At 39.8% G+C, this 25,653-nt stretch overlaps 1 protein-coding gene across 1 annotated transcript in view; it reads right to left on the bottom strand.

Moving 5' to 3' along the window:
* Positions 1–25,653, bottom strand: part of ERICH3 (glutamate rich 3) — a 114,291-nt gene that overhangs the window by 43,373 nt on the left and 45,265 nt on the right. The window contains exons 8-9 of the mRNA XM_036256783.1: positions 14,103–14,283; positions 4,363–4,549 (exon numbers count right to left, since the gene is read on the bottom strand). Of these exons, the coding sequence (XP_036112676.1) occupies positions 4,363–4,549; positions 14,103–14,283 (368 nt within the window). The remainder of the gene's footprint in view (positions 1–4,362; positions 4,550–14,102; positions 14,284–25,653) is intronic.

The raw sequence follows: 25,653 nt of genomic DNA, 5'->3' as shown, positions 1-25,653 counted from the left end.
ATAAATCCAATGGCAATTTCTTAAACTCAAGAGTCACTGAATTTCAGCCATCTCCAGTCTAGACATTGCATAGGAATGAATTCTTCCAAAAGGCAAATTTGAGAATTTAGTTATGTTACTTATCTTTTGAATATAATCTCCATAAAATCAAAAATAAAAACGAAAAGGATCTGCACTCACAGTAACTATCAGGCTGTAAAAAAATGAGATAACAAGAATACACTTACCTCCCCCATATTAAGCATGATAAATCCTTGATTTCAATGATGATGTACTTAGCACATTACTTTCCTTAAAATAAAGGTGTCATGAATCTTCACAGAATATGATTACCTGCATTGCCTTCTGTTCAAGCTGTTCTTGCCTTATTCATGGCAACACCAAACCCATTGATTTGGAGCCTCTGCTATGCTATTACTTTAAGTTTATGTTGTGGCTGTGGAGATGCTTTGATGCCTCCCTACTGCATGCACAGACTTTTTATTGCCCATCTGCTTAAGGGAATTGGACAAACAAAGTGAGTAACATCTGTGCTTTCCTCGGCACTGACTACCTAGTTGACTTCTGAGCATAATTTGAGGTGCTCAGTACTAACACGCAAAGCTGACTGCATTCTATTTGGTTAGGCAATCCTTCTTCCTGTGTTTCACTCTGGTCACTGAAAATAACTACCATGTCTTTTCAAACAGTTCCCATGGTCGTGGGGTAAATACACTGGTTTAACCTCCACCCTTTGGGAGTGTCCCAACCTTGTGTTGTTTCCTGAGAACCGGAAGCAGGTAGTTCCTAATCACATTTAGTACTGGAGAATTTCCTACTGTTTTATTTTATCAGAATAAAAGTTTCAGGAACCACTACTTTTTAAAAGAATTAAAATTAATTTCATTTCTAACAAATTGGAAGGATTCATGTACCATTCTTAAAACAGATAAAAGTGTTATTATGGATGTGACAATGAAAAGCAAAGGATACAACAATATAAGTGATATAGTCTCCTTGGGGGTAGTTCCCGACTTTCACTGGAGTTCTGCAGTATTGACAACAGAACACCATCAGGTGGGGCAGGGCCAAACAGACAAGGTTCCAGCTGTCCCCCAGCCATCCCTACCCCATCTGCCTTGACATTTACCTAGTCCGCAGCAGGGAGACACCAAATGACACCACACTGTTCTACCTTGGACGTTCCCAGATTTTACTTGAATAAATCATTATGAAGCTAACAATAATCTGAAAATGAGTGAAGGCAGTCAAAAGGCTAAAAAAAATTAATTAAATTAATAAAGAAAACCACTGTCCTATAAAAATGGTGCCTTTTAGTTGAGGGTAATAGACCTAACTCTAATATCACAATTATTTGAAAACATCAAAGGAAGAAACTAGAGGAGACTAAGTCAAACCGTATAAATAAATGTCCAGAGGCTAGTAAGTGTTGAATAGGAGAGTATATGACATTGATCAGATTTGGGAATTGATTATTAAACCTCCACAGAAAGTGCTTAGGACTAAGCATTTACAGCTTGGATTTAATCAGCAACTCCCAAAGAATACAATGGGTTTGCACATGGATGATTGTACATAAGCTCATTGGCTTTCCTGAGAATTAAAGAGACATTTCTTAAATGACTTGCCCACAAATACGGAGGAAAAATATTGGAGCTGAAACAGAAAAGCAACTTCAGGTGGGTCCTGCGTACACCTGTCTGTCCTATTATACTGCCTGAGGCCACCACTGTCCCGTTTGCTGGATGACTCTTTCTCACCTCCTCTCTCCTAAACCCCCCAAATCCCTCCTCTCCAGGCCTTAACTGCACTGGTAAATCTTTATTTGACTGAAAAAACAGAAACAATCAGCAAAGATCTTCCAGTTTGTCCAAACACATCCAACAACTTACCTCTCTCTCTACTCTGTAAGCTGTCTCCTCACCTGTTACTACAATGTTTCTCCTCCTCTTAGGCTAACACTTCACTTGAGCCCTGGATTCCATCTCCGCTGGTCCACACCAGCACTTTGCTCCAGCAATTTCTCCCTCTAGGTCAAGCTGGATCAATTTTTTCTTTTCTAGAATATCAGTCCTATCTATCAGCATATAGCCATCTCATACTATCTTCCATCTTAAAAAATAAAAAGCCCCCTTTAGCCCCAACATCCTCTCCTGGCTACCACCCAGTTTCCATCCTTTATAGCAAAACTATAAGACTAATTGTCTGCTTTCTCTGACCTTAGCTCTTTTCCAGTTATGTCTTAAACCCACTTCAATTGAACTTGCATCCCTACCCTGCGCTATAACTTTTCTCAAGATTGACAATAAGCAACACATCACCAGAGCATGCTCAGTCCTCATTCTGCCTTTACTTCATCTGTCCACACATTCAGCACTGTTGGTTATGCCTTTCTTTTAAAACATTCTGTTCATTTTCAGGACATCACTCTCTGAGTTCTCTTCCTAATCACTGGCTTTCCTTCTTAGGCCTTCTGCTGGTTCCTCTTCATCTCCCTTGTTTTTGAACTTGACCTGCAGCCCACTACTCAGGCATCTTCTCCTCAGCATTCGGTTCTTTAGCGATCTCATCCCATCTTATGATGCAAATATCATCTATATGCAAACCATTCTCAAGTTTGTATTTCCAGCTTAGATCTCTTATCGGAACCTGTAGATGTCTTAAACTTAGTTCACCCAAAACCAAAGTTCCTTTGTTCATTGTGTTTGTCCAGTCTTCTCCATCATAGTACAGTTTACTGGACATCTTTCCAGTTTTTCAGGCCAAAGAATTATCAATTATCTTTGACTTTGTTCTTTACCTCATGTCCTATATCCAACCCATCAATAAATTCTGTAAATTCTCTCTCAAAGTCTATTTAGAACCCAGTCACTTCTCTTTCTATCATCCTTTCTCTTCCAAATTCAAGTAGTTTCCACCCTTCCCCTAACCTCCCTCGTTTATTTTTGCCAAAGGAGCTACCGTCAAATCATGACAGATCTTTGCCCAAAGCTCACCACTGAGGCTTTGCATCTCTCTCAGAATGAAAGTCCCCTGCTATGACCTCAGGACTCCGCATGACGGCCCTACTGTCTCTCTGACCTCATCTTCTATCATGGATCCATTCCTTACTCTCGTTCTGGCCACACATTTTGGCAAACAAACATGGTCCTGCCTCACACCCTTTGTATATGCTGTTCTTCTGCCTGAAAAACTATCTAAAGGAGGAAACTTTTTTTTTTTCTGTTTTCTGCTCAAAAGACATCTTATCAGAGAGGCCTTACGTGACCATCATATTTTTTTAAATTCCACCCTCTGATCTTTGTCCCTCCTCACTACCTATATCTCCTTTACCCTGTTTTGTGCTCATCACCCTTATTACCATCTGACAGATATTGATTGGTTTATTGGAATGTTATGAGCATGGGCTCGGGGCGGGGGGTGGGGTACTTTGGTTGCTGGACTGCTGTTTTCTAGCTAGGCCTTATCCTCAATTCTCCATGATGTTTTCAGAAAAACATTAAAGAAAACTTGCAAGCAAGTCTCCCAATTTCTAACAGAATATTCAATATGAAAGTTGATAAACAACAGTCAAAACTGACTTTTTTTTTTAACCTCACCCCAGGACATTTTTCCATTTTTTGTTCAGGTAGAGTGGGAGGGAGAGAGAGAGAGAGAGAGAGACAGAGAGAGAGAGACAGAGAGACAGAGAGAGAGAAACATTAACATGAAAGGGACATATCGAGTGGCTGCCACCCGCATGACCAACCAGGGCCGGGGACAAACTGTAACCGAGATACAATCCCTTAGCGGGAACTGAACCCGGGTCTCTAGGGACCACAGGCCGATGCTCTAACCACTGAGCCTAACCAGCCAGGACAAAAACTGACTTTTTATCATGCATTTATTAGATTAAAACTAGGGGCATAAGAATGACATTTGGGCCACACCATCATGCAGTCACAGCTCTAAAATGCATCACCTATAATCTCCAACCTTATAAGCCAGATGCTTGCACATGTTTTGGGGCTCAGCCAAAACCAGTTACTAAGAGGAATAAGAAAAATAAAAAACAAACAAACAAAAAAACTGTCTCTCACTCTAAAAAAAGAACTTAAAGCAGGATAAGGAAAGAAACAGAGAGAGAGAAACAGGATCTGAAACCCTACCAGCTTTTCTCCCCATTATACAACATGTCTGGAAGTTTAATTTACATCCTATAATTTCAAGTTCAACACGCAATGAAATCACCCTTAACTTAGATATTTTAGGCTTATTTACACTGATATATTTCTTAACAAGTTGTGCAGAGAAATGTATCAGTAAAAGCATAAGAAAATGTAGCAAAACTTGCCCTCTACCAAAGGACATTTGTTTCCATACTTGTAGCAAGGGGACGATCTCTCCACGCACACAAACCCAAAGTAGCCTCGTTTGCCTCCAAGCCTGGAACTTTTCCGATGTTTATATTCACAGCAGGAGCTTAACCTGTTCACCTGCATCCCGTTCAGGTAAAAGGTGAGGCTGAAGGGGAAACCATGGTGCCTCTTGGAAATAAACTGAAAGGTCTCTGGAATTAAAAAGGACACAAATTAGTGAAAGCAACTGACTTATACATCCTAAATCACATTTTTCTATCACATAATCATAATATTATGATCTAGATCACCTTTTAACGTGGGGACAATTTCTTTTTTTTTTTGGTACGTGCCCCTAGCGGGAACAGAACCCAGGACTCTGATCCACAGGCTGACGCTCCAACCGCTGAGCCAAACTGGCCAGGGCTAACTTAGGGACAATTTTTTAATCATGAAAAAAAAGTCCTGCTGTTTTCAATTATTAAAAAAATACTCCAAGCCTTTATAAAACTGATTTGTTAAAAAATAATAATACCCATAATTTTATGAGCACTTACTATGGCCAGGCATTATGCCTGATCACCTTGGGTGTGTTACTTCTCGACAACAACATGAGGTGAAAATATTATCATCACTAGTTTCTAGATGCAGAAATTAAGGTTTAGAAAGGTTAAGTAATTTACCTCAAATCATACAGTAAGGAGGAAAGTTAGTATTTGAATCTAAACATCTCCTTACATTCCATGCCTCTATTGCTATGTTATCTATTGAAAATGTACATGACAAGTCCTGACCAGTTTGGCTCAGCGGTTAGAGCGTTGGCCTACAGTCCAGAGAGACCCGGGTTCGGTTCCGCTAGGGGCACATACCTCGGTTGCTGTTTGTCCCCGGCCCTGGTTGGATTGTGCAAGTGGCAACCACTCAATGTGTCCCTTTCATGTCGATGTTTCTCAGTCTCTCTCTCTCTCCCTCCCACTCTATCTGAACAAAAAATGAAAAAATGTTCTTAGGTGAGGTTTAAAAAAAAAAAAAAGAAAAGAAAATGAACATGACAAAGGGCTAGTGTGAACCCAATAATGCTTTTGAATAAATGTATATTTTTAGTTGTGACTTGAAACATCCTAATTCATACATGGATGAAGCAGATTTATTCTATCTTCAATTCATTCTCAATTCTGTCTGAATTTGAAAGACCCGTTTTTGCTTCCCCAACCACCCAAATGTCTCACCAATAAATTAAGAACCACTGTTTGCAATGAACAGTTTTTAATTATTCCAAGTCTTTATAAGGCTCTTTGAAAAGAGTCTCACCCTAGAGGTCCCAAACCCTATGTCTAAGAAACCACATTCCACAGTCTGGCTCAGAAACCTCCTTCTCCTGACACTCCCAATGTCACTTCCTACGAAGGAAGCCCCCCTGGATCCTCCACTCCACCAGAGACAGAGTTAACAATTCTTGCCTCTCTGCTATGTTCACCTTTCCTACTGTTGCACTAATTACAATATATTAAAACATGCCTACACCAGCAGTTCTCAAACTTGAGCATGCCTCAAAATCACCTGGAGGGCTTATTAAAACACAGAATCCTAGAGTGTCCCATCCAATGGGGCTCAAGACTTTGCATTTCTCTCAAGTTGCCAGGTGATGCTTATGCTGTTGGTGCAGAGATCACACTTCGAGAACCCTGATCTAGATGTTTGCTACCCTGCATGTCTGTGAAGTCCATGAAATTGGTCCCACTCGTCTTCCTTTCCCCAGATGCCAGGACAGTGGCACAGGAGACCTCCAATAAATAATTACTGAATTCTTATTTTAACCCATTTCTTTCACTCATCTAGAAATACTATTTCTTTACCACATTATGCCTATAATAAGAAATCTGATTCAGAAGATAATTCTGTCATTTACACCTTAGTATCTGTGATGTGAAATTACTCTAGGAAAGAAAAAACTGAAGAGAGAATGTCTGGGGAAACTAAGATGCAATCGATTTTAAAATACAATTGTCTTTATGATACAGGGGCTCCTTAGTGGTGAGTAGAAAGCTTTCATTACAGAAACTAGAATGGCGCATTCACGTGACATGACCCATTCTGGTGCAGCATCACACCAGAAGCACCCAGCCCAGGACAAGTGGACCCCAAGACGTGCTGAGAATGGGCACAGGACATCAACCTCTAGACATGACGGCTCTTCCCTCTGGAACTCATGTGACTGGGGAGCACGTCTACCTACTAAGTTCCATTTCCTTTTTCTTTTCTTTCTTCAAACTTGTTGAACAAGAATTGGCACCTTCTGCCTGTATTCCCTAGTTAATTCTTTTATAATTTTAGATTTTAAATGTCAGCCTGACTTCCCAGCCCTGATTTGATGGTTTCTACATGGAGTAGTGGAAAGAAGACAGGCCGAAGCTTTGCATTTCAGAATTCTCATCTATGAAACAGCCATGGCAGGAGCGGGCGAGGGAGTGGGGGGGAGGGGTGACCCCGCCTACCCACTTCACAGAGCCGTCTTAAAGATTACATAAGCTACAGTATTGGACCGCATCCTATAATATTTATAAAATGCAGTTACTCATTGTTGACTGACAATGAGTAGCACCATTTTAGGCACTAAGGAGAAACAAAAACAGTGGGGGAAAAAACACACATCAAATGTGTTCTCCTCCTTCAAGAACTTAGAATGTAGCAAGAGAGATGATACACCAGACTTCTGCCGTGAGGTCAGCAAATCCTCTTCCCTTAAAATGGCGTGTCTGAAAATGGACCAAAGACTTAAAATAAACTGAACAGCACTTATTCATAAAAAACTTACTGAACTTTTGGTAAGAACAGTGGAAATCTGAGGCTCCTTGCCTGGGGCTGCTCCCGTCCCTCTCGCCTGCCACCGTGTCATCACTGTGGTTCTAATGGGGCAGGGCAGGCCATAAATAACCCCCAGCTTCACTGTCAGCGAGCGCTGACTTGATTTGGAACAGAAGACAAAATAACCTTGGCCGGTGGCATTGCCACTAATAAGCAGCAGTCTCAGAGGCAAGGTGCCACAGAAGGACAGGAGTTTTGCTAGCCTGAAACTGCAGTGTTAATTAGGGCACGCAACGGGCCAGTGGATCGCTGGAATGTAACCAGGAGATGCAGATAATAAGGCAATCATAGATGCACTTGCAGGGGAGCAACATTTGCCACCCCAAGATGGGTCTCGGTGGCATAAGGATTATTTTAGGCTGATTATTTTTAGGAAACAAAAGACTCAAAGGACTCAAAAGAACTTTTGACACTCCTCCTAGCTGCCTAAAAGAAGTTAGAGGACCTGCTCAGTAAAGGAAATTATCATCACACATAACATGAGATTAAATAGAACTGGATGGGACAGACAGACAGGAACCTAGCAAGCCCCATGAGATAAACATTTTCTCTCTGTCCCATTGTTCGGTATGGCCCAGAAAGCATTTGTTTACCAAACATTAACTCTTTTCATCTACCTCTAAAGTGCCTTACTTCCCTTAGAAATTCCAGACCTCTCCTCCTTCTTCTTAGTCCTGAATGACATATATACCTCATCTTGCCCGTCTTTGGAATCTCTTACGTTTGTGTAGATTTCCTAACCATATATGTTAGATTTTCTTCTGTTAATCTGTCTTATGTCATTTTAATTATTCGACCAGCCCAAAGAAACAAAGAAGGGAAGGGGAAAATTTTCCCCTGCCCCACACATTCAGTAAGCTTTAGACACATTCTCAGTTACTGGGAGTGGCATGGATTGGAGTAGGCTCAACCCATCCCTGCATCCCTGGGTAACTGGGAGTCTGCAGCCATGAAGGAGACACAGAGAGCCTGGTTGGAAATCAACGCTGGAGCAGACTAGGAAACTGCCTGAACTTGGAGTGCGCTCTTGAACCTACTGTAGCAGGTCGAACATGGCCCTCTAAAAATTCATGACCACCCAGAACCTCAGAATGTGGCCCAATTTGAAAATAGGGTCTTTGCAGATATCATTAAGTGAAGGATCAAGATGAGATCATCCTGGATTTGTTTTGTCCTCATTCCAATGACCAATATCCTTATAAGAAGAGAAGAGGACACACAGAAGCATGGCATGTGAAGACAGAAGCAGGGGTTGGAGGGATGGAGTTACAAGCCAAGGGTTGCTGGAAATCACCAGAAGTTGGAAGAGACAAGGAAGTATTTTCTCCTAGAGCAATGGTTCTCAACTCTGTAGGTCGCAACCCCTTTGGGGGTCGAATGACTCTTTCACAGGGAACCATAGAAAAACACATATTTCCGATGGTCTTAGGGACCGATACACCGCTCCTCTATCCGTCTCCAGGCGGGTCCGCCCATATGCAGATTCGCCCACACAACATGAGGAACTGCATTAAAGGGCCCTAGCATTGGGAAGGTTGAAAACCACTGCCCTAGAGCTTTTAGGGGGAACATGAACCTGTTAACACCTTGGCTTTAGACTCGTGGCCTCCAAAACTGTAAGAGAATAAATTTCTATTGTTTTAAGCCATCAATTTAGGGTACATTTTTATGCCAGCTCAGGAAACAAATATACCCACAAACTTGCACGAGGTAGAGGCTTTATTGGCTCAAAGTGTTTGAATATGACCTTCGACAAATTACTGGATGATCATTGAACTACAAAAACACAGAGATAACCCCAAGAGACTAGCCTAAAAAAATGAAAAATGGAATTTAAAAAGGAGATGAGCAGAGACATTACTGGCTGTATATCATGAAGAGAGAGAATGAATTTCACAGAATTGGTCCAGATAAGTTACCAAACAAACAACAAAACAGCAAGAACATGCCCAGCCAGTGTGGCTCAGTGGCTGAGCATCAACCCCTGCACCAAGAGATCGCTGGTACGATTCCCAGTCAGGGCACAAGCCCAGGTTGCGGGCCCGATCCCTAGTGGAAAGCATGCAGGAGGCAGCCAATTGATGTGCTCTCTCATCGATGTTCCCATCTCTTTCTCCCTCTCCCTTCCTCTCTCTCTAAACAATAAAGAAAAAAAAATTGTTTTAGACAAACAAACAAGAAAAACAGCAAGGGAGGAAAACATCAAAATCCAGAATCCACAGTTGCTCTAATACATGATCTAAAATGTTCGGTTTTCATAAAAAAGTAAACACACACACACACACACACACACACACAAAGAAAGAAACAGGAAGCTGTGGCCCATACTCAGGGAAAAATAAAAACCATCAAACTCATTCCTAGGATCTACTCAAGAGAAAGAAAAACTAACGTCTACATAAAAACTTGTATTTGTATATTTCTAACAGCACGATTTATAATAGTTGTAAAAATGGAAACAATACAAATGTCCATCACCTGGGATGGATAAATAAAAGATGGTACACCCATGTGATAGAAAATGTGTATTCAGTGATATAAGAAGAGAGAAGTTATGGATAGATGCAACAAACGGATGACTCTCAAAAACATTATGCTAAGTCAAAGAACAAGTCACAAAATACTACCTATTGTATAGCTCCATTGGTGAGAAATGTCCAGAAAAGGCAAGTCTGCAGAGACTCACAGCATGCCAGAGCTTTCCTGGGACTGGCTATGTGAACAGAAACTTGCAGAAGTGGTGGAGAAATTCTAGAACTGGTTTGTGATCGATATTGGCTGTACAACTCTACAAAATTCCTAGATGCTAGTGACACGTACACTTAGGATAAACGAATGTTACAGAATATAAGTTACAGTTCAATAAAGCAATTTTTAAAAAACACACAAAACGTCAATATATGGTAAGAGTAAAAGAGAAATAAGAAACAATTAATATAAGGCCAGTACAATGAAATGCTTTGGTTTTAAGTGTAGAATAAGAGCCGTAGCCATCGAGAGATGGATAAAACAGAACAGAACTCGAGTGAGAAAGTGTCACAGCTTTATTCTGAATCTTAAAAGAAGGGGAAGATTTAAATTTTAAATCCTATTTTGAATTTAAAACCCATTGTTCTATTGAAGACAAAGGAAATATCATACGAAAAGACAAGAGAACAAAATCGGGGGGCAGGGAGGGGTACTGCAGATGCACAAATAGTTACAACAGAATCAGGTTTGGAAATACAAGATAATGGGGCAGAAAAGGAAGCGATCATAAGAGGGCCAGAAAACAGTTCCTTTGTTCTTTATATCCACGTGAACCCAGGAGGCCAAGGTTTGCCTTGTTTGTAATGATGAACACAGCAAATTGAACTGCTTGTGGAGAACTGCATTCCTCACAAGTTGCAGAAATTTTTGGTGACTTCATAGGTGTACATAATGAATAATCAATGTGTGATTTGATGTCTAAAATCAACCTCGAGACATCATGAATTTCTATGGGAATAAAAGATGCACTTGCCACACTATTAAATAATTAATTTTATTGTTATTTCTCATCCCAAAACAAGGCGAGTTAATGAAGGCCACATTTTTAATGAGTTTATGGCTCTAAGCATAACATTAAATGTGGTTTTTTTTTTAAACAGAAATCTTCTAAAAACCTATTCACATTTCATTGAATCTTACACAGCTTTGATTTTTATAAAGGGCAGATTCTTTTCAGTTCAGCTAAATTGCTAAGATTGCTGAACCACAAGTCAACTCTGAAGATTGCTGAACCACAAGTCAACCCTTTGTTATATTGGAAAAAAATTAATATTTAATCCCTGAATATGTATAGTTTCTCTTTAAGTACTTTTCAATTTTGAATAATTACTTTCCTGGCAATCAAGGACAAGCTGAGACAAAATTATTGTGTGGACAGGATTCAATTATTTATGTCCCCATTCCATCCTATAATTCAAGACTGTCCAATGACATAACAAAAGACAGTCCCAGGGCCAATATGAATGCAAAATAACACTTAACCAAGTAACACTCTCTCATAACCTTTGGTTGTACAAGCTAATCACAGAGTGTATATTGTCTTCCAGGAAATCATTCAGCTAAGTCTTTTTTGTTTCCATTTGTATGTACCATGAGTGCTCTAAGACACAGGAAAAGTTTCATTTTGTTAATTCCAACTTTAGACTATAGCTAATTTCAGCAATTCTAAATTAATATTTGAAAGTTATACTTTTAAAAATAAGTGCAACATTGGTTCTTATCAGGTAGGCTGACTTCCAAAGTACATTCAGCCTGGTCACTCTGCCGGTCAAATGACAGTTACTCCAATGGAGATCAATAACCCATATACGCCTCTCACTTAGCCGGAGACTTGTTATTTAGCTCTTTGTGCTTTTGTAAAAAGATACTGTCCAAAGGTTGATGTGGGTGCTTAGGGGCAGTTTGAAAAAATTTATTTATGAAAAACAAAACACAATAATTCGTGTAAGAATAACAGAGATACAAAGATACGGATTTTTAGGAGACAGTTCTGGATAAAGATGTTCATGATTGTTTTCTAAAGGTTATGTGTATAAATAGAGAGAGGGAGGAGCTTCGACTCTGAGTTGGGGACTGTTTTGGGCTTGTTACTTGAATAGACTACCATGGCTTTCAAAGTATTGAATGTAAAATTATTCTCAGTTTTATTTTTGAATGACCAAATGAGTGTATTCCTCGAGGTATTTTACTTAACTGTCTTACATGTGATTGTCCTCTTATATACAGTACATCATAAGTTTCCACTTGAAATAAATATTTTGAAAGAAAAAAAAAATAAGTGCATGTATCTATGGCTCTACCATGAGCAGTTTCATATCCATCATATCATAAAAATGTAGAAAGCTACTGAGAATAGATCATTGGAGCTAGATAGTTCTAATCAAAGGTCACCTTGGGCAAGAGAAACAAAGGAAACATTAATAAATGGGACTACATTAAACTAAAAAGCTTCTGCACAACAAAAGAAACCAGATTCAAAATGAAAAGGGAACCCACTGTCTGGGAGAGCACATTTGCCAATGATATATCAGATAAGGGGTTCATTCCAAAATATATAGAGTGCTCATACAACTCACCAAAAGGAAGAGAAACAATCCAATTAAAAAATGGGCAGAGGACCTCAATATAAATTATATATTTGTTATAAAGTATATCATATTTTTATAAAGTTAAATATTAGATATTTTACTTTGAATTGAAATTAATATTCAGGTGTCTACCCTTTGTTATATTGGAAAAAATTAATATTTAATCCCTAAATATGTACAGTTTCTAAGTACTTGAATTTTTTTAAAGTAACATTATGGTTTTCTTAATGAGGGGAGAGAGAAAAACCAAAAGTAACAACTCTAAGTTTTCCCCCAACTCTTCCCTTAACCCCTAAGTCTGTATCAAGATTACCCACATATAAATATTTATTTTAATTAGTGAAAACTCTATTATTTTCTAAACAGAGTTTCTCAAGCAAAGATATCAGAAACACAGGGCTGGGCAAAAGTAGGTTTACAGTTGTTTGTGTGAAAAACTGAAAATTAATTAATAAAGAATATAAGAATAAACTCTGTTTTGTGTCCTCATAACTGTAAATCTGCTTTTGCCCACTTCTGAATAATCCTGTAACAACTCTGCCTTTTAATCACTGTCCTGCAGATTAAATACTGACAAAAACCACTTCAGTAAAATATGTGAAACACTATATAAAATATAAAAATTATTTTATGCTAATCAAGGGAGCAGAGTTTGCCACCAAAGTATGTCTTTTGGGGATATTGATTGTCTTTTGAAGGCCCAGGGCTGGACAGGAGTAGGGTGGAGGGGGACAATGGAGGACAAAAGAAGGGGCATCTGTGATACTTTCAACAGTAAAGATAAATTTTTTTTAAAGACTCAAGAAGAACCTTTGACCTTCACCCTTACTGCCTAAAAAAATTAGATAGATGACCTGTTCCAGGAAGGGGGCTCTCACCATAAATCACTCTAACATATGAACTAGGTGTGGTGGGGGACACTGAATAGAGCTTAAACATTAAAGTTCATCCTGTGTCCTCTTGTCTCCACATGGCCCAGCAAACATTTTTTTTTTTGCTTACTGAACATCTGCTTTTCTGTCTCCACGTGAATTGCCTTCCTGCCCTTTGAATCCCAGACTCTTATGCCTTCTCCTTAGTTCAGAAAGGCACATAAACCTCACTGCCCAACTTGTCTCTGGGCCCCACATTCTTCTGGAATTCCTCGTATGTATGTGCATAATTAAATTCGGCTATTTTCTCTTGTTAATCTAGCTCATGTCAATTTAATCCTTAGACCAGCTAGAACTTAAAAGTGTAGAAGAAAATGTTTTCCTCCCCAGCACTAACAAACATGGACTTATGATAAAGTGAAAGTGGAAATGTACTAAATGCATTTGGCTAAATTCTGCACCACATTATTTAGGTGTGATTCCCCCTAAAGCTTATTGGATTTGTGATTTTTATCCCAGCATACTTCTAAAGAACAAATTGCCAATCTAGTATTTTTCTCTTAGAATAATAATGTATGATATAATTCACTATGGCAAGCCAAATAATTAACTTGTAATTTGGGGGACAGTTTATTCGTGCAACATTTTAATGATCATATATCTCTATCCCCAAATTAATCTGTTACTGAGTTAAATCATTCCTAATTTTTTCTTTCACAATCTGTAAGAGTAATTGCTGCTCCAGTTTTAATCATGGAGCAGTAAATCCAGATTTGCTGCGAAGCAGCTGGTTTATAAGTCCCTGGATATGCATAATTTCATAGAGAAATTGAAGTCATTCTGATATCAACAATAGTTTATCTATAACATTAACTTCAAGCACTTAAAAAGAATTCACATTTTATGTGTACCTTTTTCAAGTAGGTTGCCTTTGTAGACACAAAGGTTTTCCCCACCACAGTGCTGTTGATAAACTTTTACTTCATCCGTGAAGTTTGGGTGATTATAAGATAGGTGCACAGTTTTCCCCAAGTAGATCATTGTAATAATTGCATTACTATGCAATGGTGTTTTATTAATCCTTCTTGAATCCTGGAATAAACAAAAAAGGGGGCTTATTAACTGATTACCCGCTAATCAGTGTGTGATGACATTGTAGTATAAAGAATAGAAAAGGTTATTTTTCGGTACCTAGAACACAACCTTTAAGAAACAGCAGGCTACAAAGGGCACAAAAAGTGAAACCAGTTACAAAATATATCTAACAGTTATAACATATACATTTTGGCTTCGTATTTTTTTACTTTTTTTTTTTTTCTTTATTGAGTAGAGAGAGAGGAAGGGAGAGGGAGAATTAGAAATACTGATGACAGAGAACATTGATTGGCCACCTCCTGCATGCCCCCCCCCACCCCCGAGGATTTGGCCCATCACCTGGGCATGTGCCCTGATTGGTAATCAAACTGGCAACCCCTTGGTGCATGGGTCGATGCTCAACCACGGAGCCACACAAGCCAGACAATGGCTTTGTATTTTTAATTCAATGCTGGGGACTTTGACAAAATTTGTCACTTTTTATTTTACATGTGTGCACATGCATGCGTGTTTTACATACAACCATAATATCATGGATGCTAAGAGAAAACTGCTTTGTGCTCTTTTAGTTGGTTTTCAAAAAAAACCTATTATTTAATCAAATTGATTAAATAAATATTGGTGACATGATTTTGTTCTCATTTGAACTGACATCAACCATGATTTAACGACTATTTTGTAATTGCTTCACACTTGCACACTGTCGCCTGATGCACACATTTGATTCCTTCTGTGGTCACTCTGAGGATTCAGGACAATGTATGTTCTGTGCCTGGGATTATCCAACATTATCCTGGGAACTCAATGAAAAAAAAAACCAACGTTATTAATATTACTTTAGATATCAAATATATCCAACAACAACAAAAAATCACCTCATAAACCTATCTGGTATTTTCTGTTGTTGACCGATTTAAAAAATTTATAAAATAAGCAAACTTAAATGCCAGAGATTAAAAGCCATGCCCTATTTCTTAGCTTCTACTTTATATAGTCTAAAGCGGTTTCGCAGGAGTGAATGGGCATAGTGATTGCCTAACCTTTATGAGGAAGATGCAGAAAGACGTGGAAAAAGGAAGAGGGCTCGCTGGGAGACTTTAACAGGGTCTGGCAAGAATATTTTTGGCTTCTATCATCATACAGGGTCCAAGCATTTGTTTTAACCTTCTTGACATTTCTAAAAATCTATTGTTAGCTAAATGAAAAATGTGAAGACACCAACTTTGAGTGAATCCAAGGCAATTATTTGAGTTTGATGTCATTGAAGTATGGATGCCTTGGAAGCAAGCATTAAAAAAAAAAAAAAAATCAAAGTTGCAGTAAAAATTTCTGAAGTAACTACTAAAAATGTTCCATCTCCAAACCCAGCTCGTTCCACCTCAGAGGATTTTTTTTTTCCTCCTTTGATTCTTTTTCTCTGAAGCAAACACCAGAGGAAGTTAATCTGGTAAATAAAATTCTACAAATAAACAGTCCGAAAGTATCGTTAGGGGGGGGAGTGTGAGGTTCACAATGTAAGCAAGTTGTCTTGCCTGTCGACACACAGAGTTCCCAAACAGAAATATTTCAGGGACATCAAGAGCCACGAAGGTAAGTTGGCAAACTGGATCATTCTTTGCAGATTAGAAACACCTCCGTCCCGGAGTCACAGTGGAAAGCAAAGGGATGACGTGCCAGCCTGGCTCCTAAATTGTGCCATTTTCCTCCCGCCTGGGCAGCTGTGACTCACATGTGCACAGCCCAGTGCACAATCACCAGCCTAAGGCAAGGCCAGCTCCAGGCTCCCACCAGCACATTTCCTGACATGACGGATGAACCGAGCGCATCCCCTTGTGCTAAGCAATACTTTTGAGAGTGGCGTGGATTCAGAGGCTGCCTGCGAACTGCTGGTCGATAAGCCCTACGTAAACACAAGGTAATCGTGGGATTGGTGCGAAGGAGAGCCTGCCTCGTGTGTGCAAACTGAGAACTGGATGGGAGAACATTTCAAAATAAAGAAAATGACACGCTCCCCCCTTCTCATTTACTCTTATTCATATTCTTTTCTGCTAAAGTGTATTCATGATGGCAACATCTCTCTTCTCCTGGGTCTAGCTGTTTGATTCCTTTTAAAAATATTCCCCAGTCCTGGCTGGTTTGGCGAGCAGTTAAAAATATTCCCCAATTATTGCCACCAAGTAACCTTTTCTGGGTTCTAATGGGACGCCCAAGTGGCACTCCTGATGAAATAGGTGTGCTAGGAAATGAGCAAGTGTTTCTCTCAGTTGACGGTCTTCCAAGGTCATGATAGGCTGATGAAACTTCAACAAGCTTTCATGGCCCTCTCTGCTATCCTCAAGCAAGAGTCAAAACCATCCGGGAAAATTCAGCTCCACTTTAAAACAGCAGCAAGTCCTCGTGGGCCTGCAAAACTAAGGGTTTTCTTTCCGACTTCCTCCTCCAATCGCTTACAATTTTCCTTCTCATTTCTTTTCAGATTTCTCAGCCAAGAACCATCTTAGCTGACAAACAGCAAGACCATTGAGTGGTTAACCAGTTAGCCGTTATATATGTGTAACATTTAGCATTCAAGTGATATAGTAAATGATCCCTGGAGTCTCTTGTATCCCTGCCCATAGAAGAGGTTTCTCTAGATATCAGTGTCTGTACTTGTTGACAGTGTTGGGCAGCAATTCCTTTCCATCCCCTTAGCCAAGCCCTGAAGAACTCTGGACATCATAAAATCTTACTTGGACTGCTGCAATAAACTTCTAGTTAGGAGGGTAACCAAAGAATTTATCATCCAAACTAGGATATATGCTAGAAAAAAATGAGCATTAATTTGAACAGTTCCAGGAAAGCTGAGATGTATGCTTACCCTACTAATTGGTTTCCCCACTTCCAGCCTGGTGTCCCTCAAAATCTCTTTCCCCCGGGATCTCAGAGTGGTCTGCTGTCACTAAACAGATTATGTGACTTTCCTGTTGATGTCTTCCAATGATTTCCAATGTCCAGGAGACAATGTCCAACACTCCTCAGACAACATAAAACGTCTCCTGTTCTCTAACCTCTACTGTCTCTCCATGGTGGCAGTTTCTTGTGTTACATGTAAAGGCCCAGCAGTCGAACTAATTGCAGTGACGCAAACACTACCAACCAGTTTTTAATCTTCAGACGTATATAACTGTATGAGTCACATGACATTAAAATTATTTCCTTGTATTCCTTTCTCTCAGTAGGTAAGAATAGTGTCTTGCCTATTTGCATGCCCCCAATGTCTTGCCAGTGTTGGCACCTAGTAAGGGCCTAATAAACACTGGTCTGAATGGACACAGACACGGAACTACCGAGCATTCCAGATTCTGTCCTTTGCGGAGGCAAGGATATTAGTTGGTTGACAACGCCCTAAATCAAAAGCTTTCTACATTTATAGGAATTCGATAGGAATCAGAATATGAAAGTTGACTCTATTAAAGAAAGCACCACTTGTGATGAAGCTTTGATAAAGATGAACAAAAAGCCTGACCATACAGTGTCACGCAGTCCCCATGTTGACTCTGATGGCCTTAGGAAGGAAACGTTCTGACAGGAGCCAGAAGAAGAGTGTTCCAGTGCTCACATCCGAAAGGTTCAGGGAGCAGCTGGTTATGATGGAAACACAGGACCCTCGGTATACTCATTTGGTTCTCTTCCTTCTCGTCTTATTCACCGGTCTTTCCTTGCCCTTTCCTCCTGCCTCCTTTGCTTTATTACGCTTCTTCTTATCATGTTCCTCTTGCCATTTCTTACTACTGTGTAACGTATCACATGCTTATTCTACTGAAGGCCCCGGAGCTCCAAATCGCGAGGATGCTGAGTTGACAGTCTTTCCTTCCTCATGTCCCTCAACAGCATACATTCAGAAACTCTGCTAAGAGCTAGACATTATCCAGCTGCAACTGGCTTTGGGTGAAAAGGCCCCTCAGTCTGCCCATCTTAGTAAAGGGGCCTGGCCTGAACCCCAGCTGCTGTGTACTCCCAGATGCAGCTCTGGTTCTTCGTTCTCCCAGGGTTCGGTTCCACAGTGCCATCTGCTAAGAGACGGGGACTGCGGAATTGGATTTTTTAACTGTTTTTCGAGTCCTTATAGTTATGTAGTCCCTAAACTGCAGTGCCAATTTCAAGCAGAAACATTGTTTAAAGTAAAGTGTTGGTCTGAAATAAATCAGTCCTACTATGAGATATGTTGATTTAGCATTTATTAAAATCATGCTGTTTCCCTTTTTCATTTTTAAATCTCAGTCCACCAGTGAGAAAAGCCAAAAGACTAAAACATACCATAATAATGCATTAATTAAAATGGAAATTGAAAAATTTTTTTTTTTTAAATCCTCACCTGAGGATATTTTTTCCTTTTATCTTCAGATCGGGGGTGGGGGAGAAGGGCATCAACATGAGAGAGACACATGGACTGGTGTCCTCCTGCACAACCCTGACCAGGACCCAGGGCCAGGGACAAACTACAACCAGGTACATGCCCTTGACCGGAATCAAACCTGCAACCTGTTGGTCCACGGGCCAATGCTCTAACCACTGTGACAAACCAGCCAGGGCGAAAAACTATTTTTAAAATTAATTCAAACAGAAGAAATGTGCAATTTCTCTAGCAAAGCTAATATTTTTTAGGCTTTATTTGTTGTTGGAGAAAAGGAGTCTATATCAGAAAGGCATAATTGATTTCCATGATATTTACCTCAGCTAGAAAGTATAATTAAGAGTTTATTTTTTCACACAGAGAATAAAGCAATACTGTTTATGAATATAGTACTAGTAAATATTTGATTAAATGTAAATAAAACCAAATGCTTGCCCTCAAGAAGCTTTATAATCTAGAAATAGAAGTAAAGAATAATGAATGTGCCTGGCCGGTATGGCTCAGTGGTTGAGCACTGACCCATGCACCAAGAGGCCACCAGTTCAATTCCCGGTCAGGGCACATGCCCAGGTTGTGGGCCAAATCCCCAGTGTGGGGCATGCAGGAAGCAGCCAATCAGCGTTCTCTCTCATCAGTGTTTCTCTCTCCCTCTCCCTCTCCCTCTCCCTCCCTCTGTCTCTAAAATCAATAAAGAAAAAAAAATTTTTAAAGAATAATGAATATACATGTGTAGTTATTTATACTAAGCAGAATACAGTAAGGGACATAAGAAAAGTAACAAAGTCCTTTTGAAGAAAGGAAGAGATGAAATCCTATTACAATGTATAGAAATACCGTGTAGAGTACAGAGCCTTTGAAAGGGCCTGGGAAAAGTATGAAAACATCGTAGTCTTCTCTCTCAGGCACTCACAGGTAATTCCTAGAAAAAGAACATTGCCTTTCTAGTAGAAAGATCAGCTGGAGGTCTAACTGGTGTCTGTGTCGAAGCAACACCTGACCCACTAAAATTATTCTCATCAACAATTGGGGAGAACAAGTAAACAAATTCCATATAATTTTGACTCAAGGATCACAGACCCAGGCTCTAAGCGTCAGCCTAGCGGGTGTGTACACTAAGTCTGCCAATGACCAGTTATGAGACTTGGACAGTTGATGTAACCTTTCTTGCCTCTGTTTCCTCATTTTTAATATGAAGAAATGATTTTCTCTTTCTTGGGTTTAGTGTGTGTTTTAATGAGCAAATGTATGTAAAACATTGATCAAAACTCCCAGCATATGATAAAGGTCCACTGAAGAGAAAGTGTAATTATTATTATCATTTTTTTTATAAAGAATTTTTTCTTTATTGATTTCAAAGAGAGGAAGGGAGAGGGAGAGAGGGATAGAAACATCAATGAGCGAGAACATCGATTGGCCACCTCTTGCATGCCCCTCTGGGGATTTGGCCTACAACATAGGCATGTGCCCTGACCAGGAATCGACCTCTTGGTGCATGGGTCAACACTCAACCAGTGAGCCACACTGGCCGGGCAGAAAGTATAATTATTATTGTCGTCATTCAATATTGGCTTTCATATTTTATTAAAAGTTAACAAAGAGGTGAAAACAAAATTGCATGTAATTAAGTAGAAAAAACAAATATAGATGATTTAAAAGTGGGTGGCATTGTGGCAGAAAGAAATTTAAAAAGAGCAGAGTTCATAGGGGGGAAGCTGAGGCCCGTACAGCTGAGGGTGTGGGAATAGTTCCATCCGGTTTGGATGGGAGCAGAGAGAGCTGGAAAGAGGTAAAAGTCCGAAAGCCCTTGAACGCCAGTGTGTTGAGCATGTCTTTTAATTCTAATATTGTGATATCTGAGCTTCCTGAGCCTGGGGAGACTACCCCTCCCAGGACTAACCACTTCCTAGAGAGAGTAAATGAATTGCCTGGGAGAACACTTTTCATGTCCAAACCAGTCCAGAGCCCACATCGCCCTCCCCCTCTGCTATCTGGCTCTTGAACTCTGGGCCAATATTGCCCTGCTCTGATCCCCCTGGGATCAGGCACCAGACAGCTGAGGGCCGCCCTTACACCCCAGAGCCTGCCAAAATCATTCCTACTGCCCACTCCTAAACCTGCTTACCCTGCCTCTCCCATTCCTTTTCTCAGAACGCATATGCACAACCAATCAACAAAGACATTAGACTGGGGAAGGCAGGAGGGGGGTGGGAGCAAGAAGGAGGGGGTCAATGAGAAAAAAAGGGGGACATCTGTAATACTGTCAACAACTTAAAAAAAAGAAAAGAAAAGAAAACACAAAGGCTCTTGCCTGTGTTTTCTTCACAGTCCCTGGGCCTCCTGACTGACCTTGACACTTCCGTGTATCGCCCTTTGTAAAGTGGTGTGATGGTCACTCTTATCTGCACGTTAGCTGGGCCATGATGCCCAGATACATGGTCAAACACGGTTCTGGACAGAACTCTGACTAATACATGCAGCATGGCCGCTTCTCTCGGGAACACTAAGTGACAGTCTCTTCAATAGCAATCATCTCCTGCTCTATAGATCGCAATATACCTGAATAACAATGAAACCTACATTTTAAAACAGCCAAGCAGAAGAAAATACCTGTTCTCAGTAGGAAAGAGGAACCAGTGAAGGATTTCAGCAAGGGAGGAGCAAACTGAAAGCTATTTTACAAGGTTTAATTTAGCATCATTATGTAGAATCTGCTAATACTGAGGTGGCCTCCACTTACTCTCTTTTCCTCTTCCTGCTTTTTACCCTCTGCTCCCTGATTCTATAGGCTGACTTCCTACTCATCTTTCAAGCCCATTCCAAATGCCACCTTCTTTCTGAAGCACTCCAATCTCCTCATTCAGAAGGAACACTTCCTTCCTTTGCGGTCCCATTGTGCTTTATTTATACCACTTTGCTCCTTCTCATCACAATGCATCATGGTTAATTGCAGATATTTCTGTCTCCCTTGCTAAGCTGCAATCTTTCTGAGGATAAGGATTTGGTCTTATTTATGTTAGTGCTTTGGCACCTAGCACAGTGCTTGTCATTATCAATAAAAGCTAAATTGAGCTATTTGTTGATTTAGAGGCAGGACATGAGTATGTAGATGATTGCAATAGCCTGGTTAAGAGTCAGGTAGCAGGAGTCTGAACTGAAGATGCAGCAGTGAGAAGGAAAACAGGATAATCAGGTGCATGAGCCATGGTTAAGGTACAGAGGTGCGCTGTCTCCGATGCAGCCACTTGCCATCCTTGGCCGTTGGGCTCTTGAAAGGTGGCTCATTCAAATGAGAAGAGCTGGAAGTATAAACTACTTACTGAATTTAAAGGCATGGTATTTAAAAATGTGCAATACCTCATTACATTATTTTTATATTGATTAATTACACCGTGGAATAATAAAATTTTGGATATACTTGGTTAAATAAAATATATTATTGAAATGAATTTCACATGTTCTTTTTACCTTTTGAAATGTAGTTATTAGAAAATTAAAATTGCTTATGTGGCTTACATTATATTTCTATTGGACATCTCTGATCTAAGGGACTTAGCAATTAACTTGATGTATGATGAAGAGAGGAGAAGAAATCCTAGATTTTGAGCTCAAATTACTAGAGAAAAGGTCATGCTTTATGAAAAATAAAGCAATTAAATGGAGAACCTGGCTGAAATTGTAATCATGCCAAATTCGAGGGGCACTAGGGCCTACCAGTCAGGCATCTGTGATTACACAGGGCTCATTTGGAGTCTAGGAGGTGGGTAAGTGATCTCACCAGATATGGAGAAAGCCCCAGATTAGTTCTTGCCTGGAGAAGCTTTTTGACCTCTCTTCCACAAATCATGTAAAAATAAAACAAACTTGTTTTGTTCATTTTTTTAACTGGTAAAGGTAATGATCAATTAAGTAGGTTTTTATCTGGAAGCCTATTTATGGTATCATCCACCTCTTCAGTAGGATGCTGTATAGAGTAAGTGACAGTAATCCTGAGTGAGGACACAAACATCTGCAGACGGGTGAGATAAACCCAGAGGAAATTCTAACTAGTCTCATAGATTCTGTAAAAGCAATATAAAGCTCTGCAAGTCCTAGTACAAAATGAAATGAAACAACAGGGCTCAGAAGCGATGTGTGGGGTTGTGAGGTCTACCACACCTCATCATTTGGCCCCATAGATCATCCCCTAGAGACACAGATCACAGAATCCAGGGACCATGTTCTACACATTCATAGACAAACTAATGGTGGGTCACCAGCAAGCCATATTTCTTTGCCTTCTGTCTCTTTCTTTCCTTTTAAGAACATTTAAAGGGTACTTTGGGGTTGTACTCATAATATAAAAGAGTGAATTTAATGTGTGAATTCGTCATGAGAGCCACCTCCCCTTAAAAGAATCATTTCTAGATCAACATAAAATAAATGCAAGTACTGAAAGTAAAAGTGCATGAGTCACCCCATCGTGCCAATTTATTCTATACCCCAAGACCCAGGAGCTGAAGACAAATCCAAGGGACTCCTAGAAAGCTATCAAAGCCATGTTGGGAAGATGACTACCTCCTGAATTTTTTAAAAAAGTGTCAAGATCTAAGTCTATGGTGATGGCTAGATATAGAAGTGAAGAAGAAGATGAGACACAAAGGAGCAAGACAAGAGATAATAGCGGATGGCAAAGAAGCATAGTACCATAGAAGGCAAGAGAGGGACGTTTCCAGGAAGAGTCAATAAAAGCATAAAATGCTACTATCTTAGAAAAATATGGTCAATAAAAAATAAAAACTAAGATGATAGAAGTAAATCTAAATATACTACTAAATAAAATAAATGTAATTGGACTAAACTCACTTATGAAAGGAACAGAGATTCTCAGCTTGAAATAAGCACAGAGCACCCATATGTTGCATAAATACACTTAAAGCCTAAATGTACAGACATCAAAGGCTGAATGTAAAGAATATATATATTAAATACTAATCTATAGAAAATAAGGAAAAGAACTATTAGTCAAAATAGATGTTAAGGCAAAAGTAATAAGTAATAAAGAGGGTCTTTTTTAATGATTAAAAAAAAAAAATCACTTCACCAGTAAAATAGAGTACTCCTAATCTGAGAGCACAAAACAAGATGTTCTGAACATTTACAAAACAGAACTTGACATTTGCAAAACAAGGAGAAATCGACAAATCTACAATTACAGAGAATGGTCATTAGAATTCAGAAACTGTGAGACCACACAGATTTTGGGAAAAAATGCTAAGAATGTAAAAGATATAAATGACATAATTTACATTTCTTATTTATTGGGCATTTATAGAACTCTGGCCGAACATTTAGAGAATCACATTCTTTACAAAAACAGAATATATATTAGCCTACAAAGCAAGTCTCTAGAAATAGCAAAGAATCAAAATCATACAGAACAAGAATAAGAAGCTTTTTAAAAGTAACATTCAGTGAACACAAAAGGAGTACTTAGAATTAAAATAAGGCAGTAAAAGAAAAAACTCAGCAGTATGTGTGGAAGATTAAATTGAAGAACTCTCCCAGCAAGTAGAATAAAGACAAAGAAATAGAAAATGAGAAAGAAAAGCTAAGAATATTAGAGCATCAGTCCAGTAGTTTCAACATTCCCAAGTTAGGGATTTCAAAAATAGACAACAAAAGTTTTTGTGTGTGCTTGTTTTGTTTGTGTTTTGTTTGTTTGCTTGTTTGTTTGCTTTTAGGTCCAGGGCAAGCTGAAGCCCTATGACTCAAGAGAGAGACATGCTAAGTCCTGGCAAAGCCAGGATGCCTGCTCAGCTGACACCATGCTACATTTCTATCAGTGCAGATGCCCAAGGAAAGCTGCCTCAGATGCTTATCTGTGTTTCACTTGTCATGACCACAGGATGAAGAAGTTGCTGCTCTCTTCTCTATACCCATTTCCAGAAGCTCATTCACCTAACCACATTCCTGTTGATGTCCGCTGGCTGGCCCACATGAGGGTCTCCCTAGATGCCCTGACTCTGGTGAGACCCATGTTCTTAGGACATGCTCATGACCTGGCTTCTCTGACTTCCCCAGAAGAGGCTCTTAAAATGATCAAAAAACAAACAAACAAACAAACAAAACACCAACCCCAGACGGTGACTCAAAAACTCTAGTCAGCGTATTTTCTCCTGGAAATAGTATTCTTTTGTTATAGTGTTAGGTTTGAGCATCTTTCTGAAGTGCTAGGCATATAAGTGATAGAACTCCAGAGAAACGCAGGACTCAGTTAACAGAGATATCAGTAGGGCAGTTGCCCTGAGAAGCAACTGCGGATATGATGGCTCAGGACTAGGGGGCTCAGAATATGACAGTAGTGTTCTACTTAGTCAAGAAGTAATGGTGTGAACATGGGTGTTTACCTGATTATTGTTGTTTAACTTGCACATATAGATTTTATATATTCTTATGAATATGAGACATTTAAACTTTTTTTTAAGTATGAAGAGGTAGAGTTCATCTCAGTAATATATTTTAACATCAGAAAATCAAACACTGCCACCAAGTGAAGATGACAAGGAAGTCACTATATTTCTAAGTGGGGGCCACATCCTTCAAGAAGACAACATTTTGTTGGCCTGGTGGAAACCAGTACCAGGAGGTAGGGTTCAAAATAAGTCAGTGGATGTAGTAGATTCTATTATTGCTCCAAATAGTCACTGCCCCTCTCGTAGGGTGACACTTCCCACTCTATTAATGTCAGGTTTGGGGCTGGAGTTCAAGTGCCAGTGACATGTGTGAGTATTGAGAGGCATCTTTAAAGCATTCCATGGGCCCTGGCCGGTTTGGCTCAGCGGTTAGAGCGTCAGCCTGCAGTCCTGAGAGACCTGGGTTCGGTTCCCGCTAAGGGCATGTACCTCGGCTGCAGTTTGTCCCCGGTCCTGGTCGGTTGTGCGGGTGGCAGCCACTCGATGTGTTCCTTTCACATCGATGTTTCTCTCTCTCTCTCT

This window comes from Molossus molossus, unplaced genomic scaffold, assembly GCF_014108415.1.
Source record: "Molossus molossus isolate mMolMol1 unplaced genomic scaffold, mMolMol1.p scaffold_m16_p_12, whole genome shotgun sequence".
In the NCBI taxonomy this organism is placed as follows: Eukaryota; Metazoa; Chordata; class Mammalia; order Chiroptera; family Molossidae; genus Molossus; species Molossus molossus.
The sequence above is the reverse complement of the archived record's forward strand: the minus strand, read 5'-3'. Positions and strand labels throughout refer to the sequence as shown.